The sequence below is a fragment of the Gallus gallus genome, chromosome 1, assembly GCF_016699485.2.
Source record: "Gallus gallus isolate bGalGal1 chromosome 1, bGalGal1.mat.broiler.GRCg7b, whole genome shotgun sequence".
Classification (NCBI taxonomy): domain Eukaryota; kingdom Metazoa; phylum Chordata; class Aves; order Galliformes; family Phasianidae; genus Gallus; species Gallus gallus.
In genome coordinates, this window is record NC_052532.1 from 27444522 (window position 1) to 27463852 (window position 19331).

At 36.6% G+C, this 19331-nt stretch overlaps 1 protein-coding gene across 19 annotated transcripts in view; it reads left to right on the forward strand.

The window, feature by feature from the left end:
* Window positions 1-19331, forward strand: part of IMMP2L (inner mitochondrial membrane peptidase subunit 2) — a 449807-nt gene that overhangs the window by 4547 nt on the left and 425929 nt on the right. For 18 of the 19 annotated variants that reach the window (XR_005856524.2, XM_040692888.2, XM_040692972.2 and 15 more), the window contains exons 2-3: window positions 8097-8234; window positions 14615-14718. Coding sequence is in view for 18 of the 19 variants with exons in the window: in XM_040692888.2 (XP_040548822.1) it covers window positions 8100-8234; window positions 14615-14718 (239 nt within the window). In the remaining variant the exon portion in view is untranslated. Of the gene's footprint in view, window positions 1-8096; window positions 8235-14614; window positions 14719-15910; window positions 15963-19331 lie in introns of those variants that run through there. The other variant, XM_040693589.2, reaches the window with a different exon arrangement.

The following is a 19331-nucleotide window of genomic DNA, read 5'->3' on the forward strand; positions in this document are numbered from 1 at the left end:
GGAATGTAGGTCACTCTGAAAGTAATGTCTCCCGTTTCACAGAATCACAGAATTGTAGGCATTGGAAGGGACCTCTTGAGTTCAGAAAGTCCAACTCCCTGCTAAAGCAGGTTCCCTATGGTAGGTTGACAGGAGAGCATTCTGGTGGGTTTTGACTATCTCCAGAGAAGGAGACACACAACCCCCCTGTGCAGCCTGTGCCACAGTAAAGAAGTTCTTCCTCATGTTCAGATGGAACTTCCTGTGTTCCAGTTTGCGCCCGTTGCTCCTTGTTCTGTTGCTGCTTGCCACTGAGAAGAGCCTGGTCCCATCCATTTTACTCCCACACTGTAGATATTTATAAACAATAAAGAGATCCCTTCTCAGTCTTCTCCAGGCTGAAGAGTCACAGCTCTGTAAGCCTTCTCTTGTATGGGAGGCACTCCAGGCCCCTCATCATCTTTGTAGCTCTCTGCTGGAGTCTCTCCAGTAGATCCCTGTGTCTTTTGAATTAGGGAGCCCGGATCTGGAGACAGTGCTCCAGATGTGGCTGCACCATGGCAGAGTAGAGCGGGAAGATCACCTTCCTTGACCTGCTGGTTACGTACTTTGTAACGTGCCCCAGGATACCATTGGCTTTCTTGGCCACAGGGGCACACTGCTGGCTCATGGCCAACCTGTTGGCCATCAAGACCCCCAGGTCCTTCTCTCCAGAGACCTGTATGATTCTTCATGCATGCAGTTATTTCTTCTCAGGTGCAGGACTCTGCACTTGCTCTTGTTGAATTTCATCAGGTTCCTTTCCTCCCAACTCAACAGTATGTCCAGATTTTTGTTGAATGGCAGTGCAGCTGTCTGGTGTGTCAGCCACTCCTGCCAGCTTTGTTTCATAAGCATACTTGCTGATGGTGCACTCAGTCCCTTCATCCAGGTCACTGAGTCATGTTTATTTCCTTGGAAACTGCAACAAATACAAAGAGCACAAGAACACTATTTGATAGAGCAAGTTCTCAGCTACAAAACGCTCTTCTTCAACAGTCCCCTCCATTAGCTGTGTATTTTCACCAGTGATGAACAATAGCCTGGATGCTGCGCTCCTAAAATCTTGACTAGTGAGGGAGGCTCGTTGTCATTGTCTCCACTGCTAAAACACATTGCCCACTGCCTCAGTGTGCTCACATCCACTGTTCAGCAAGCATCGATGACTGTAACTAGATGCAATATTTTCTGCATGGAAGAATTCATTGACACACCTTTGCTTCATCTGCGCTTCCATGTCAGACACGGTTCTGTCAGACTGCCCCTCTGCTGCCATCTGTCGCATGGCAGCAACATGTAATGGAATATTGGTGTGAAGGCTTAACCTCTACTACCATACCACCATCATTTGTCTCTGATGTTATGGGCCAACATCATAAAATAGCTTTTTGTTTTGATGTCATTTGTAAGATGAGAGGTCCTTCTGTTGATCTGGCTTTGTCTGATTCTAAAACTTGTGTGTATTATTATCTCTTAGATTACTGAACTTGATTTTTACTGTTGTTTTTTAATGTTGTGATATGCTGTAAAATTTTTTTCATGTTTCATGGTGATGGAAACTATTATGTGGAAAAACCTTATTGCTTTAATTGAAACTAGGGCGTAAGTAAATGGATTGTTGTGGATTTGAGGCTAACAAAAATCTGTTGTTATGTATTTGGAACAGGAAACAGCTAGATCAGGACAAAGCAGCCAATCTAGGAAAAACAGAACAGCAGTGCATTTTAGAGCATACATGTATAGCTATTGAAGGTGCTGATGAGGTTAGAATTTGCTACTCCAGGATATAAAAGAGCAGTAGTGCTGCCTGAGGACACGTTCTGAGATCCTTCTCCTGACACTACAAGCTGTGTGTTTGTCAGGCTCTTTAACTGAGCCCGCGTTCTTATTTCCAGATCTGCCTTGACTTGTGCATGCTGGGGCTGTTAATCTGTAGGCATGTAACCTGAAGATAAAGGGAACTTTCTTTGTAATTGAATGAAAACAGCTTAAACCTTTTTTTGGCTCCAGATGGATTTTAATGTCAGCTTTCCCTGGGTCTTAAATGCCTGTGTGAAAAGTTGAACATCACCGTCTCTTCCAGGCTTGTTCTTGGAAGCTCAGAGTTGGCTGGCAAGTTCAGTTGAATAACGTCAGTGTGATACAACTCTTCATATCCTCTGTCAGTACTTCATACTGCTTAAAGGCCTCAAACAAAGATTTAAGTGCTTTTCTGTCCTATCTCTGTATTGTGTTTGGTGTCAGTCTGCAGTTAGGAGCTCACCTCCTCAGTTCAGTGGATATTTGAGTTTAGTTTCCTTTATAGCCTTTGGGGAAGAACCTTTTAGGTGCCAGGTTTCTGCTAGGCAGGAAGGTAACTGGAATTGAACTATTCTAAACATCTTTTTCTTCTGGCTGTACAGATTTGGCTATTGTTAAAGTTCTGGTTTTAGATACTGAACTATCATTGTCATCTACATCTGATGCCTGTAATCATTTGATCATACCTGGTTGTAGGCTTATCACATTTTTTTGTGGCTAACACTATATCAAATAGGAATGCTAAATGACCAAATGGTCATCACTTCCCTAAGCTGTTGCGTTTCCCACCGTGTAGTAGAGCAGTATTCTTTAATGGCTGTCATGTCTGTGCCAAAGGAACAAGGGGAGATAATTTAAACGGTGGAGAAATACTGTGATGGAAACCTGCATGTAGAGTATAAATATATTAATAGAATATAAATTTTGCTGTTGTGGTGGAATAATACCAGGATGAGTTTCCTTTTAATAAAGGATAAATGAAAACTCCTTCTGGAACTGGACAGTATTTTTAAATGAAAAGTTTACATGGGCTAATGTATTTTGATTCTTCTGTAACAGTCATCAGCATTTTGCTTGTGTGCATTAGCCTATACTTGGATAAATGCTTATGAATTATACTAGTCTAGTATAACATCTGCATACTTGCCCCCTTACAAAATTATTGTAATGTAAAAGTTAGTGAAATATGTGACAAGTGAGAAATGGGGGTCAGGCTGCTGGCACTGTTGCTCTGGCCTTGTTTCATGGAAGTCTTCAGAAAAGGCACGTGTGAAAAAGGTCAGGCAAATTCTGATACTGAGCAGCATTCATTATGGTGGTTAACTAGATACAGCCTTGTCATCAAGTTGTACCAGTCTTGCTTAAAACAAAAGCTCATGTTTCTGCTCTCTTTTATGTTTCATAGGATAGACCAGAAACGGACTCACGTCTTGGTATTTTGTTAATGAAAATTGCCTTGTTTTCAAGCCACTTATATGCCTGGATATATGGTACCATTAGATTATAGAAAAAAAACATGGCAAGGCTGACAGGAGAGTTGGTTGTTTCAGTGAAACACTAAGTTACAGTAGTGTATGTAGTATAGTTACTAGTTTCTTACCTAGATTAAGTAGGTCATTTCAAGCTAACAGTCTTGGCTGGGTGGTTTTACATATTGGTTGTAATGCCCTCCTTCCTGTTCCTCACACGCCTTCTAGTAGAAACACATCAGGGGCCAATTTCTTTCCTTTGTGGGTGACTGCTTATGCCTTGTTTTTACAGCTATTTTTCCTATCATACTTCCATGGGTAATTTTTAAGTACTTAGATTTGCAAATATATTGTAACCTGGGGCTTTCTGAATATTACTTGATGAGTTTCTGCAGGCTGTTTGATAAACATTGTCTTCTAATGTGCAGGCAAGTGTAAGAAAAATAAATATTTTATACATAGAGAGCTATCTAAATAGCATCTCTGCTCCATATGTTGTAGTGCTCACTAGAGGCTCATTATAATCCCTGGACCTTTTGTGCAGCAGATACTTCAGTGTAGATAATGCTGTGCTCCATCTGCCTTAATCTCTGGGCTGCACAATATGAAATTCTTAATGCTTTGACCTGCTATATGCTGGCATTTTTGATCTTGGATTTTTTTTGTCCATGTTGCAATTTCAAACAAGTTTTCAAGGTTTCTGCGTTGGAGTTTGTCAGTTCTACTGAATAACACTTTCTTGTTTGTTGTTTTATACCCCTAAAATAACTGTAATTTATAAATGGTGTCAACTGTATTCATCTCTAAATTATTTTTTTCTGTGTTTTGCTTGTTTGTTTTTCTCACACCATTTCTTGAGTGCTGGGATTTGTTTTATTCAAGGTGTCTCTGACTGGGCAGAGATAAGGAAATATGTGTTGATGAACTACTTAGAGTCCTTCATTAATTTTCTTATCAAAGAATGCTTTGCTTGCTCCGTTGGTATACATTTAAATCTTTTAAGTCTTCCATACTGGAGAGTTCATTCAGTATTGTTAGACATCAATATTTCACAGACATACTTCTTACCCTTGTGATAAGAACTTTTTATTATATAGACAGATTTATTTTTAAGTAGTTTTCAAGCTATTAAAATGTGCATGTGCATGTTTATGATCTTTTGGCACGAAGGGCCTTTGGAGTAGAATGATCTACAGGACTGCTCCATTTGTGTCAGTGGAAGATCTGTGCTCTCCTATGGGAAGTCAGGAGACTTCTAGAATGTTGTGCATGAGTGGAAATGAAGGGTTTGTCTGTGTGTGCACAGAAGATAAATCAGCGGTTTGATCAATTGTGTAGTAGAGAGGAAGGAAAATACAGGGCAAGTAGAGAAGCCCTTCCCTCTAATAACTCTTGGATTTCAGGAAGTACTTCTTTACAGAAAGGGTTGTTAAGCCCTGGAATAGGCTCCCCAGGGAGGTGGTTGAGTGACCACCCCTGGATGTGTTTAAAAACCATTTGGATGTGGTGTTCAGGGACATGATTTAGCGGAGGGTTGTTAGAGTTAGGGTAGGATGGTTGGGTTGTGGTTGGACTTGATGATCTTTAAGGTCTTTTCCAACCTGAGCGATTCTATGATTCTTCTTGGCTTTGAAAATCAATTGCTCTTACAGTTGCTGTTTGTGTTTTGCTGCACCATGTAAATACTATATAGGTCCTGAAATCCCAGGTTTGTCCATAGCTGCTTAATACTGCTCTTGTTTCCAAATGATGTAGTGGGAATGCTGTGTTTTATCTTGCTGCTTTAAATCTCGCTGCTGGATTCTTTGTCACTATTAGTTTGTAGTTCCAAGAACATGTGTTTGGTTTCCTGTGGATTCTCTGACCAATTGTTTTTCTTCAGATGCTAGATTTTCCTGTAGATGCTAGCTTGGGTCTTTTGCCAGAAGTTTATAACAAGATCTTTGAATATATTTAGTAGAAGGGATGGGGTCAACATTCATATTTCAATGAAAAATAGGCTGGGCTGTGAGGAATTTAACAAGTAAGCAAATGTATCGAATTTCTTAAAGTTCTCAAAAAAATTTCTCAAGTCAGTTGTATCTGATAGATCTGTCATACTGTGTCTTTCACCTCAAGGAGGAACTGTACATAGAAAGTTGTGGAGATGCTTGTGGGGATGGCCTAAGTACCATGTTTTGTGGCTGCTGTTGCTGTAGGAGTGGAGGAGGTCTGTGAGGCCAGACCTCATGCCCCAGGAATAAATTCCATCCAGAAAACTGGTTTACAGCTAAAGAAGATGGTGACAGTACCTTGTAATGGGATAGAGGCACTACAGGGCAATAGCAGGTAATAGAGAAAGAAAATTGCCTCACCCCTTCCAACAACCAGTGACAGCACAGGAGGAAGGAGTACAGTCACTGTCCAGAGACATGGTGCTCTTCTGGCAGCATCTCTTAATGAGGGTGAGGAGGGGTGGATCCTGGCTCCACTCCTTTGGGTCACTCAGGTACATTGCGTGCACCTCCCTGCATTAACCACACCTTCTCACCTGGTGCTCAACCATTGGTTCAGGCTGTGACCTGGCAATTCCACTGCAACTGGAGATGCAAAGTTCAGAATCTGTGGATTGAGAGACAGATGTTGAGGTGTATGGAATGGTGTAGTTTGTCAAACAGTAGACAAAAAGCACTTGTCTAGAGATTCTGTTTTTACATGGAATAATTGTAAAAGTATGTACTGATTGAGGCAATAGTATATATTAATAGATTGGTTCCAATATTGAGTTTTTACACAGTAAGATGGAAATAAAACATTTTAGCTTTAGATTGACTCTTTTTACTAGTTAAGCTTCTGTTAGCAAAAGTTATAGGTGATAGTGAAATAATTCCAGCTTTAAACAAACAAAGTAAAAGGAACTTCAGATGTTGTGAAGGTGAATGTCAGTAATAATGTGAAGGGTGTTCCAGTCTTCTAGAAGACAGATCTTGTCATTGAAAAGCTATTAGTATCTATAAAGAATTCAAGTGAAGAATATGCTGATGCGTTATTTTGTAGAACTGGCTTTCCTAAGTGTAATGCTTTGTAGAGTTAAGTAGCCCTGTCTGTGGCAGAAATACTGCTTTCAGTAGTATTTCATCAGAACGATTTGAGGTTTGTACCTTGCATACAAATAATGAATCACTTCCATATTTCTGGAAATGCAACAGAGAAAAAATGATTGTATTGTGAAATTCTAAATGTTCTGTTAAGATGGTTGAACCAAACTACGTATATTTCTGTTTTTTGTTGTCCTTGGATTTAAACGTAGTGAAGGACTCAGAAGTTCAGGGCACAGTCTGTTTTCTTCTTCTATTACTGTCCGTCAGATTTATGATGTGATAGAAGGAGCAGGGACTCTGCAAACTGATCTTTTACAGTCTCCACCAGGTATTCATTAGAGAGAAACAAAGGTTTAAATTGGATTTGCCAGTAGGTGAAGAACTGTATTTCTTATGATACAGCACTGAGGAATCTTGTCTTTCTGATAAAATAAGTTTATAAGTTTATTAAATTGAACTTTCAGAGCTGCTGAAGCACGTCTCCGTGCCGTATCATTCAGGCATTGCCTACTGCATGGCTTTCATACCCTAACACTGTCTGTCACACCCTCATCTTGAATAGAGAGGTTAATTAGTTAAAATACCACATCAATTAGTAAAATCTTAGAAGTATCCCAGTTCATTTCCAATGTGACTGCTTTGTGAATTGCTGTGGGGAGCTCACCTTTGTACCGATTGTTTCCTTTAAAAGTCCTCCCAGGTCATCCCTGACCCACGTGAAGGGTATCTTGGAGGGTCTGCTGCAGACTGAGCCAAAAATGCTCGGTAACTGGCAGGGGATGAATGCAATTGCAGTAAAGAGAAGTGGACTTGTACCTTTGCAGCACTACCTGAGTACTCACCTTGCTTGATCAAGCAACTTTTTTATTTCAGTGTACTTTGGCACTGTTTTTTCAAGAATGTTCTTTGGTTCAGGGCTAAATAAAACCAGTAGCATAATGAGTGGTGACATGGTGTGAATAGTAAGGTGTCATTATGTTGTAGCTATGTAGTCTGCCACTATGCTTTTAACTTTTTTTATGTAGTAGAAAATAAGGTGTCATTACATTACTGTGTATCCCTGTAATACATGTGACAATTTGAATTGATATTAAATGTTGGCAGTTACTATCAATGTATAAATGATGCATGACTTGTGTGTATGGAACTTTTTAATAAAGAAATGCCCTTGTGTTGGAAACTGTCAGCTTTTCCTTTACATTTACTGCTTATAATGCAGTCAGTCTGTGGTTCATGAATGTGTAATTACCAGTGTATGGGGAGAACATTTACAGAATTTTGCACTCCAGTTGAATGTTTTGTGATTGTTTCCATATAGCTGATATTTTTTTCAGAAACACATAGTTAAATTTTTGTGGTTCTATCAGTTTGCTTCTCGTTTAGCTGAACTGCTATCATTGAGTCATTTTTATTGAGTACTTCTGCTAGCAGAGGATCACAGGAAGTGGCCAAATTATATAAAGAGAAAATGTTGAGTATCAAATTCTCTTCTGTACGGTTGACTCATATATATATATATATATATATATATATATATATATATATATTTAATGTAGATTGCTGTTCTTTTTCATTCCCATGTGCACATTCATTTTCTCACCATGGATATGGGGAGACCTTAAGAGTAAATAACTTAAATCCTAACTCCTCCTCACTCCATGAATACAGACAAAGCTGTTACTTAAAAACTGTTTTATAATAACTTTTTTCTGCCCTTAATCTTTTTCAGGTTATGGCACAGGCTCAAGGTTTTGGGCGAAGATACCTCAAAGCCTTCTTTAAAGGTTTCTTTGTTGCTGTTCCTGTAACTGTGACCTTCCTAGATAGAGTTGCCTGTGTAGCAAGAGTGGAAGGAGCATCAATGCAGGTATTGTTGGAAATGTCTCCTGTCTGTCTGGAAATTATGAAGTGACTGTCCACTGACAGTAGATTTCTTTGCATCTTGCTTTCTCAATTGGTGTCAAACAGCCATAATTATAGTAGGGAATTGTTTAGTTTCTACTTTGTTACACAAACACTTTTATAATGTGAAAACATTTTGAGAACAAAACTTCCCAAAATTCAGTGTCAGTAAAAGTAAAATGAATAGATAGTGGTAAAGAAAACATTTTTTTATATCTTCCTAGTCAAATAGAAATCAAGATTTCTTTTTCTGAGCATTACTCTTTGCCTCGATGAACTACTTTGATAACTCACAAAGAGGCTTTATTTCTTTTTAGTTACGGCATTGTAATAATTTTAAGGCAAAACCAGTTCTGGCCATAGTTGATCTTACTATTGAACAAAAATGGTACCATCTCAGCGAAGAATACTGCAAATGGCACGAACATAGGTGATAATTGTAGGCTTGCCAGATAATAAATATCAGCTCGCTGTTTTTACTTTGCTTATGCTGAATGCTTATACATCAGTGTAAATGAATAAATAGAAACATGCATTGTCACATTTAGAAGATAAATACTGGTGATAATGAATGAATACTTTGTTTCTTCTGTTAATAGAACTTTAAAAATACGTGTTGTAATGTAGTTAGCTGATCTTTGTACCTTGCTTTTTAAGTTATATGTGATAAATATTGCTTTGCATCACTACTGATGCTGTAATTTATTTTGTTCTATTATTGCAACATTGCAATTAATAGAAACTAAGGATTTGTTTAGCAGGTGGTAAGCCTTTTTTTCTGGATAAGCTCAAAACCTTAAAGACAGGTTTGACAACAATTCAGAACAGTTGCTGAAGTTTGAAATGTGCAGCATTCACTCAGAGAAAACTTGCTCTAGGGCTTGGGATTGCTCATGTTTGTTTAATGCCACACAAAAGTATGGAGTAGGCATAGAGTCTTTTGTAGTAGTCTGTAGTGTGGTGTTCAGCTTCTGTCAAGAAACCTCAGGTAGTCTGGAAGGCAACGGATGGCTCAAGACTAAAGTAAAGTCATCATAGTCCAGTAATTCTACAGTCTAAGAACAGAAGTAAGGTGTATCATACATCCTGCTTTCCCATTTTATAAATGTTACCTGTTTATCATTGATGACCAATCAAATGTAGGAGAATCTCAGAAGAGCTTGCAGATGCAGAGCCAGGAATTTGCAGGAAACCAGGAAAAACAGTTTCATATTGTTTTTTTCATTTGCCTTTCATTGTTTTATTTTCTATCCATTCTTGTTGGGATGCTTTTAACTCAATAGCTGGAAAGATGTTTTCAAGATTTCTCTAGTCCAAAAGTTTATTGAGTGACTCTGGTTGAGAACTCGGTTTTATGTTTCCTTGGAAGCCAAAGTTACAAATGCTAGAGGGTTCTCTGGTATTGCTCTGGACTGTTGTTTCTGTACTCACGTGGAAGAGCATGTGGTTAACTATTCTTTATCCATTAAAGATGTGAAAAACACTTCAATTATTTGCTTATCCAACTTAAAAAAGGATAACCACTCTTCCTGATGGCTGAGGAAAGTGATATGTATTCAGTGGGTGATTAAAATATAAGCTCTTTCTTTGATATATCTCAACTAAACATTTCCTCTGTTCATTGAAGTATGGCTAATATAGAATATTCCCAATTTTAATGAACTTTCAGTGTCTGAAGAATTCCCTCTCATTTTATTCTGAACTGCAGCACTGAAGTAGAAGTTTATTTTGAACTAACATGCTTCTTTGTGCATGGATGTTTTCCAGACAAAACAAAACAAAACAAACAAAACAACAACAACAACAAAATGCACCCATCCTGGTGCTTTTAATAAAATGCTAATTTCCTTGCCAAGATTTATTAGACACATAAGTAAGTCTGACAGGGATATAATTATAAGGAACATAACCCTCTTTTGCAGAATTGCTTGAAGGAGTACGTCATCACATTGGAATTCTATCTATTTACTGTGTTCTCTGAAGAGTGATCTATATTGAATGCGTCTGAAAGCTATGAGTGTGAGGGAGAGTGAAGCCCAATCAGCATGTAGTCATATATCCATCAAGTGCATGCTCCTAATGATATTGTATTGTCTCAATGTGAAGATATTGTGGTATGATTTCCAATAATTTGATTTGTAATAGTCCTGTAAAATGTCTGGCTGGCTTTGTGTGCTTATCACTGTGGCTCCTGCTGAGTCTGAAATTAAAAGCTGTGATAAGAAGCAAGGAATAAATCTCTTTCCCTTTCTTTCACTCTGTCCTCTTTCTGAAGCAGCCATATTGCTTCATAGTTACTGATGGTGGTGGTACTTCTTGACACCCTGGCAAGCATTCTGCATAGAGGTTCTATTGGGAGTATATATTTTATGATTTATTCCCAGACATTTAGGATGGACCATGCATTTCATTTACTCAAGCTGATTCTGTCATTCTACAGTGCTTTTAGCCACCTGACATATTTCTATCACTTGAGTGGACTTAACTGTGTATGAGTATTAATTCTAATGTGTAGGGAACAACAGTAAACTATTGAAACTTGTAATTTCAACATTTTTAATTGCTTTATTGCCTTCTATTTTCTTTCCAAAATTGCTGGTTTTCTTTTAATTCTCACTTGAGATGTTTTTGGTCGCTTAGAATTTTGCGGCTTGATGTGCTCATCTAGCTCTTTTTTAACAGTGGGTTTCAAGTGAATTCGAGTGAATTATAGCACTGAATGTAAGTGACACAAATAACTGTATTACAATTTGTTAATTTGATGTTGTGAATTTTTTGGGGGCTGTTTTTGTAATGCTGGATGTGCGGTTCAAGATGTTTGTTGTTATATGAACATCCTTCCTTGATATCCATTTATCCCTTTTCATGCTAAGTTGCATTGCTTCTCTGATATTACAAACTCTTTATATATAATCATATGGAAAAAGGAAAGCCTTATTGATGTATGAATTCCTGAATTTATTAAGTGAAATGGGCTGTTTTCAAGTGAGATGAAAAATGGTGGCATACGTGCAACTTTCTATATTTATGTGTTCTGTCACAAAAAGTTCAGTACCAAGAATTATAGCAAGCAGCCTGACCAGTGATCTCTGACAAAGCAGCTTCTTTCAGCAGGAGGTGTTATTGCACATTCTATTCTTCCATTATACATAATAGCGGCTGTAATTATTCTGTTGCAGTTTCTCCTAACTTTATTATTAGGATTACTGTACCTAAGCCTGTGACCATATGTGAATATTCTTTCTGTTCCCTAGGCTAAAAGCAACTAAGTTGTGACCTTGCAGTCACTAGTAGCATAACAACTATCAAGTTAATCATTATTTATTGTAAAAGGGCATGCTTTTACCCTGTTACTTACAGAACCTCATGTCCTTTGGGGCTTCATTGTATGGCTGGGGATCTTGATTTGCATGCTTTTAGCATTAGATTAGCTGGTAATTGGGAAGAGCGAACGTTTTGTGACTTCTGCATCGTAGTTCTAAATTAAGACCTATGTGTCTCATTTGTACTGTGCTCTTATGCCAAGAACTTGGGTAAACATGTTATAATGCTTTGAGCTAAGAAAAAGAAGAAGCCCCTCTGTTATTTTATTTGTTATAAAAGTAAAGAGCCCTGGTGAGCCTATTGATTACTTCTTCAGAAGTTGTATTTTTGTTTTGCTAGATCTGAGTAAATAAGTATTAGAGAATGTTATCTCCCACACTTCTTATTTACATTAGAGAGAAATACTGAAGAGTGTAAATGATATTTTACAGAAGACTGTAAGTGTAGATAAAAAGTGAAAGCTGCCTCTTAGTTTTCCTTTCATACCTTCATCTACCAAAATAGTGTTTCTGTATTATAATTTCATTTTGAATATGTCAGTATTGCTTTGTAGGAAAGAAAACGAATTACTCCACATTGTCATATTTCTCTCAAACATAGTTCTAATAAGTGAGGGATGGGATATCCACTCTGTAAGTCAAAACCATGAGCAATATATTGTTAAAAACAGGAAGCAATATGATGTTATATTTAGAGTGCTTTGAATTAAAAGGATTATGCAATTTGCATTTGAACTGCAAAATATTTCCTTTGTTTAAATACAGAAAACTGTATGGGTAGGGCAATACTGTAATGCTGTATTCCTCTGTAAGATGAAGAGGATACAACTACTTGAAAGGGGTTTATAAACACTCATGCAAGCCTTGTTTTTCATCAGCTGTAGAAAACATTATATTTTGGAGGAAGTTGTTTAAAATTCCCATTTGCTTTGACATTCTCTCTTTAAGGTAAATACTGTGCGTACCAAGGAGTTTATTTTGTGGGAATATACCACATGTGTAATTCCCACTTTGTTAGATTAGCCTCTTTTCCTAACTTTTGATACCATTAGTAACTTATGGACCGTGTGTGCCTTCCTTTGGTAAAGTATGATTGTGAATTGTTTGTGAATTTGTATGCAAAGACACTATTATTTCATGAAAGATGTTATAAAAGTGGAAAATAATTTTGGAAAGTTGTGATTAAAGTAATAATAACCCAGTATCTGTTTCTGGTTTTCATTTGTCTGTCATTCTCTAGCAGTTGATAGACTCAACTAAATATAAAAACGGAGAATGTTGATGTCCTTGCAGCCTAGATTTGTAGTATTTTTCTGTGGATGTGGATATGAGCTGCTCTGATCCGCAGACTTAACTCAAGTAGAAACTTGCCCTACAGTCCACAGGTGAAGATGTAACTAATCTTTGTAGCTTAACTGGAAATATTGTGTCATTTCCCTTCCCACTCCTGGAAAATTTGTGCTTTTGATCCTCATGATACATAGTGTTTGTGTGTATTACACCAACTTCAGATCTGGGCACATTACTTTTTGTTACATATTAAAACCTATTTTTCACATATCCCATTTGAAATAGGTCTTTATAAAAACAAAACAAAACAAAAACAAAACAAAAAACAAAACCAAAAAACATAAACAAAAAGCAGAACAAAAACTGTTGGTAGAAAGAGAAATCAGCACTTTTAAATAGCTTAAAAATAAATACTAAGTATCCATCCTGGTTTGAAAGCATAGTTTTATTCAATACTATGTAATTAAATATGTTTACATCAGTTAATTTCAGTTCTGTACCCTGTTTGGTTTGCTCATTGGAGGTATAGTCAATCTGGGAGAGGAATCTCAGAAGTCAGTGCCTGGTGGCACAGGTAGAGGAACATTTTATACTGTAAGATGGACATTGAAAACCTCATTTTCAAAAATGCAATTTTAGCAAATATTGTTGCTTTCCTGTCAGTGAATGAGGGGCTGTGTAGTTGCAGTATTCTTATCAGATTTGGTGTTGCATGGAATTATAATGTGCTTTATTCAGTATTTCATCTAATTGTAGAGTCTAAATCAGTGATCATCATCTGGCCAGTGTGTACCATAATTTTATTTGAAAAGTTTGAAAAATTTGATTGAGATATATGCTGCCAACAAACTGGTCTGGATTACTCTTATATACTTTCTGTCTAGTAATAGGAACACTTGTATGGAAATAATCCCTACAAAATCAATGAAGACAGTATGGCTACTTTCTTTCTCTACAGTTTTGATGAGTTAACTCAGAACCAGAGTTAAGCAGATACCATGGTTTTATACTGCGTCACGCCAAATAATTTTTTGTGGTTCTGAATACCTTCTAATACTCTGTGCTAATTACTAATTACTTATTCAGTTGGTTTTGGTTCTTGAGGTTCATCAGTAGTCTCACTTCGCTATATGTTTCTGTGGAAGTTCATGCTTCTCTGGATTCTGTTATGGAACGCCCACATTTACTGGTAGTGTCAGTATATGCTGTAGGTATTTTTTTGTTTCCTTTGCAAAGAGCATGGAGATTAATGTTGCTACAACTACATATTTCATTTTGTTGGTGCATTTTGCTTGTATGAGCATTAATATGCCTGCAGAAAGTTTGTATTTTCTGGGAGTTTGTGCTCTTGGTTTTCCTTTGTAATCTTTTAAATCATAGACAGTGAAGGCAAACACTACTTTTCATGAGGTGTGTCATAAATATATGTCCTCTGTCATTTAATTTGCATGCAGCAGTACATTGAAAGGTGTGTTTCTAGTAGAGAAAGGTGTGTTCAGTAGTTTCTGAAAGGTGAAACTACTGTTTCGCATAAGTTTATGACATTTAATATAGCATTACTAAATAAATGTATTTACTGTAATAAAACACATTCTTGGTCCTTTTAAAGTAATTGGGCATATTTTTACTAATTTTTATAGCTTCAGGATTTGACCCTCTGATAGAATGTGAATTAGATGTAGAGTTCATACAGGCATTGCAGACCTTAAGCTGTTCTTTTCCTCCCTCCAAGCCTTCCTTGAATCCTGGGGGAAGACAAGCATCTGATGTAGTGCTCCTAAACCACTGGAGCATTCGAAATTATGACGTGCAACGTGGGGACATCGTGTCATTGGTGTAAGTAATCTTGCATACATTTCAATACATTTTCACATAAATATTGAACAATCTATTTAATATTTTATTTCTGACAGACTGTAGGTACATGTATGAGCAAGGGACATCCTTTGATAACGTGTTATCCCTATAATGATTTTGCAAAAGTCAAGAGATGGCCAAAGAATGGATTACTTAAAAGAATCTTTTACGCAAAAGGAGTGCAGTCTAAAATACTGTGTGATACAGGAGATCTGTATACAGAAACTGCTAAGAAAAAAGAACTGTCATGCTGGAGAAAAAAATAGAGGAAACATATGGCTAAATGGAATATACTTTTTAGATTGTTTGGCTGTGTGCTTATACTTGTGAGAAAAATAGTGTTTTCTTACCAGTTAACACTAAGTATCTTTCTTTTTTTTCTGGAGAAATCTTGCTACTGAACCAAATTTAAAAAAAAGATCATGATAATTCAACCTTCTTCATAAAGGACAAATGTAGCAAAAGAAACAAACAAACAAAAACAAAATTGTAAGGGGGAGGTCTGTGCATGAAACCAAAAGGTGGCAGTGTTTCACTGTTGAAAATATGCAAGGCTAACAGGACAGAAACTCCATTGCAGCCTTAATGTAATATAGAAATGGAGTGTCAAAATGTGAATAACTAACACAATAATATAATACTCGTAGTGCATACTTGGATCATTTAAGCTTAAAGTTTTGAATTTTGTAATGCACAGAATGTAGTGTGCAGCAGAATGATTGCCTTTGAAAGCTATATAATCTGGCTTCCTTTTTTGTCCTATCTATCAGAATAGGTATCTATTCTAATTGTCTCATTTCTTTTTTCTACCTCTTCACTGTACTGGTAATTCATGTAAAAGTTTTTACTATCAGCTTTTAAAGCAGGAGTTCATGTAGTGGGTCCTTTATATTTTTAAGAAACTTAACATTTATTTTATATTCTTTCTTATCACATGGCACGTAATATTCTCAGAAATAATCTAACTACAAATTAAAAAAAAAAAAATTCTTACTTTCAGCACCTATTGCAAAGGAACTCCCATTTGAAGTCACTGCTTGTAAAATTTGTAAAATTTGATTTTGTCTATGCGCTCCCCTGCCCAAATCGTGCTCTAGTAACTTTAATACAGTGGATATATGTGGTTAATAATTAATTGACTGAACAGAAGATCATCTTGTTGTTTGATCAGAAAGCAGAACGAAGAGTTTCATGCTTGTGCTTCTTGAAGGTTTGTGGCGCCATCTGAACCAGCTGCATTGGTTGCCTTCATTTTGTTCTATGTTCAGACATGATGAGCATTATTTTAGATGCTGTGTTGTTTTTTCCTTTCTCCTTTTTCTATGTTTTGAAAGGCTCACCTACTGTTGGTGGAGCTCATGTACACCCATGTGGAAGAAGTTGCATTGTATTTGTGTGTTGTACTTAACTTTTTCTTAATAATTTGTGAAGTATCCTGAATAATTGAACTGTGGAATTCATAAAACACTTTAAGAACAATACAAAAGAAGTTAAACAATGCAAAAATAATACATTGAATTTTTTTTCCTCTGAACTGAATGGTACTTTATATCTCAGTAACAACTTTTAGAATATTTAATACAGGTTTGTTAGACACAGCTTTGGCCTGCCATGTATTTTAAAACTTACTGTAATTTAAAGGTTTTCACTGTGTTGCAAAGACCTCTTCCAGTGCCTAAAAGGGGGACTACAAGGAAGATGGAGAAGGACTCTTTTATCAGAGAGTGTAATGACAGGACAAGGGGTAACAGCTTTAAACTTAAAGAGGGAAAATTCAGATTACGTATAAGGATGAAATTCTTTCCTCAGAGAGTGGTGACGCACTGGCACAGGTTGCCCAGAGAAGCCGTGGATGCCCTGTGCGTGGAGGTGTTCAAGGCCATCTGGGCAGCCTGATATGTTGGGTGGCAGCCCTGCCCATGGCAGGGGAGTTGGAACTAGATGATCTTTCAGGTCTCTTTCAAGCCAAGCCATTCTGTGACTTTGGAAACTGAAGTATCTGGATGTGGTTGTTTACTCGTGTGAGTTGTTCGAATTACATGAGGCTTTTATTAACAAGTTTTAAATATATTAAGCTAAGATATTAAACATTAATATTTTTACCCATTTCATTTTGACTGTTTACTTATGATTTCAGTAGCACCGTGCTGAATAGGTGCGCTGTGAATACTCAAGAGTTTTACTTAGTGATCCTCATATAGTGGATTTGGCAGATCTTGGCAAGACAGGAAGAGGGAAGTCCAATTTCACAGTGATCTGATGCTTCTTTTTTTGCTCCTGTCAGAAATTCATATGAGAAGGTGGTGGTGTGATGGAAATAAGCAGATGGATATGTAAACCTACTTGACTGCTTATATTTTATCATGTCTTTTCTTTGAAAGATGTGGTATGATGGTCTTTTACAGGACAAAAGCTGAGGTTGAATATTCCTTGCTGACAGCTTGACCAGGTCTACCTAAGTTGTTCTTCAGACTGTCAGAAATAATGTATCATTTTGAGTGGGTGCTGTTTTTATCGCAGCTTTTAAAACGGGCTATTGAGATCCCAACTCAGTGAAGTCCAGTGTTAGTAGATGGCCAAAAGCTAAACCTTTGCAAAGAGATGAGTTAATCTTGGTGGCTTTGGATGATCCAGGAAAGAGCATCAGTCAGTCTGTGATTATGGTTGTGATACTCACGGGAAATCTGAAAGTATTTCCTCTATTGTCTCATCAAGATAAACGTATGTATTTCAGTTATTTGCTGACTTGAATTACAAGTGAACACTCTGTCCCAAAGTACCTTATGCCTACTTTAGGAGTTAAAGTATGACTACATCTTTATGGAAATGTGTTATTGTCATCCCCAAACTTGCATCTCAGCTGACATGCTGTAACTGTAACTGTGCTTCACAACCATAGCTGTGCAATGACCTTGTGTGCATGCATGTGCATGTAGCTGGTTTTAGAAGCAACAGTTAGAATGGCATTAGTTCTTAAAAGTATAAAATTATAGTCAGATAAAACCAATGGAGAGAACAAGTTGGTAGAAAAGGATGATATCTGTGCTTGCAGTTTAATATTTTAGAAATGTCTATATCCCATCCCAGCTTTCTAGAAGCTGTTTTATGTTAATATTTTTAGCTTGAATCATGCTTATTGGTACTGGAAGGAAGAGACCTCAGTGTTCTGTAATTTTGAATTCAGAATTTTAAAGTGATTCGGAACTGAGGGAAATGAAGATCATCATCTTCAATTCAATCGCTTGCTTCAGTGCTTAACATTAGTATGTTACTGAGAGTTAAAAGTGTGTTATTTTCTTTGTTTTGACAATTTGTTTACTTGTCTTCAAATCTTGATTGAAGAATGTCACATGGCATATGGGCTTATCTTTAAAAGGTAAATGAATGCGTATTTTTTGCCAGACAGACCTTGATCTTTCAATAGCTTTTGTGGTGAAATAAGCATTTTGTTTTGTAATAGCTGTGCTGAGGTAGATCCCAACAGATATGTTGAACTTCATCACATATTGCTGAGTGAGTTACAGGTTTGCAGATATTTTACTCCTGAAAATATGAGTGCCAACTGCATTGTAGTTGTATCAGTCTGCATCACAGTGTGGGCTGCTCAAGCAGGTCCTGGGCATGTGTGCTGCAACTATAGTTCCTAGTGCTAATGGAGTTTGTATTCTTCTATTGTATATTAATGGATGTTTTTGCCAACTAACCTACATATAGTTTGATTTCTACAGTTTATGAAGGCAGATGTTGAAAAAAGATGCTGTCATACAAGGATTTGTAGCTCTGGAATTCTTTTTACATGTCGCTACTGAAAAACTTGTATCTTGAGTGTAAAATTATCTTCTTTTTATTCCAAAATTCCCTGCTTAATGTGGAAAGAAGCATGTAGAGGACTGCAAAATCAGTGTTGCAGGTTAAAAAAAAAAAAAAAAAGAAAAGGTAAAGTTTAAGTAAGCTTAACAACATTGTTAACTCAGAGATTTCAAATGGTTTTTTTTTTTTTTTTTCCCTTAAGTAAAAGCTTTGATTTGGTTAATAGGTTCTTAACAAAGAAGTGGGTTCAATGATTGCAGTATAGAAAGGACTGTTAGATTTTGAATAATGAAATTTCAAAGCTGCAACTATTTGTAGACAGTAATTTTAACCTTTGGAAACTATACTTCTCTACATTTTACAAGGTATGACTTAGAGCAGAAACATGCTTGCTTGGTAGATTGCCAAGTATCCCTCCATTTCTGATTTAAAAGGTGTGTTTATATGCTACAAAAATAACCGTGCTAATGTAATCTGAAAAAGTTTGAGGACCAGTGCACTTTGTTCTCTGCATTCTGAATGCTAAAATGTTTTTAAGTGCTTTTAAAATGCTTCTGAAGTTTTGAACTATAACAATTAACTAGAAACAGACATAATATTTACAAAAACTAGAAAAAACATAATATTTAAAAAGCATATTATTAAGCACAGCAATAATAATAAGGAAATAAATGTATATTTTGTCAATTTCTTGTAAATTCTCAGAAATGTAATTGTTTTAAATATAAAATCTAAGTTTGATGTGGAAAAAATTTTAATGTTTAAAAAAAGAATCTCAATTC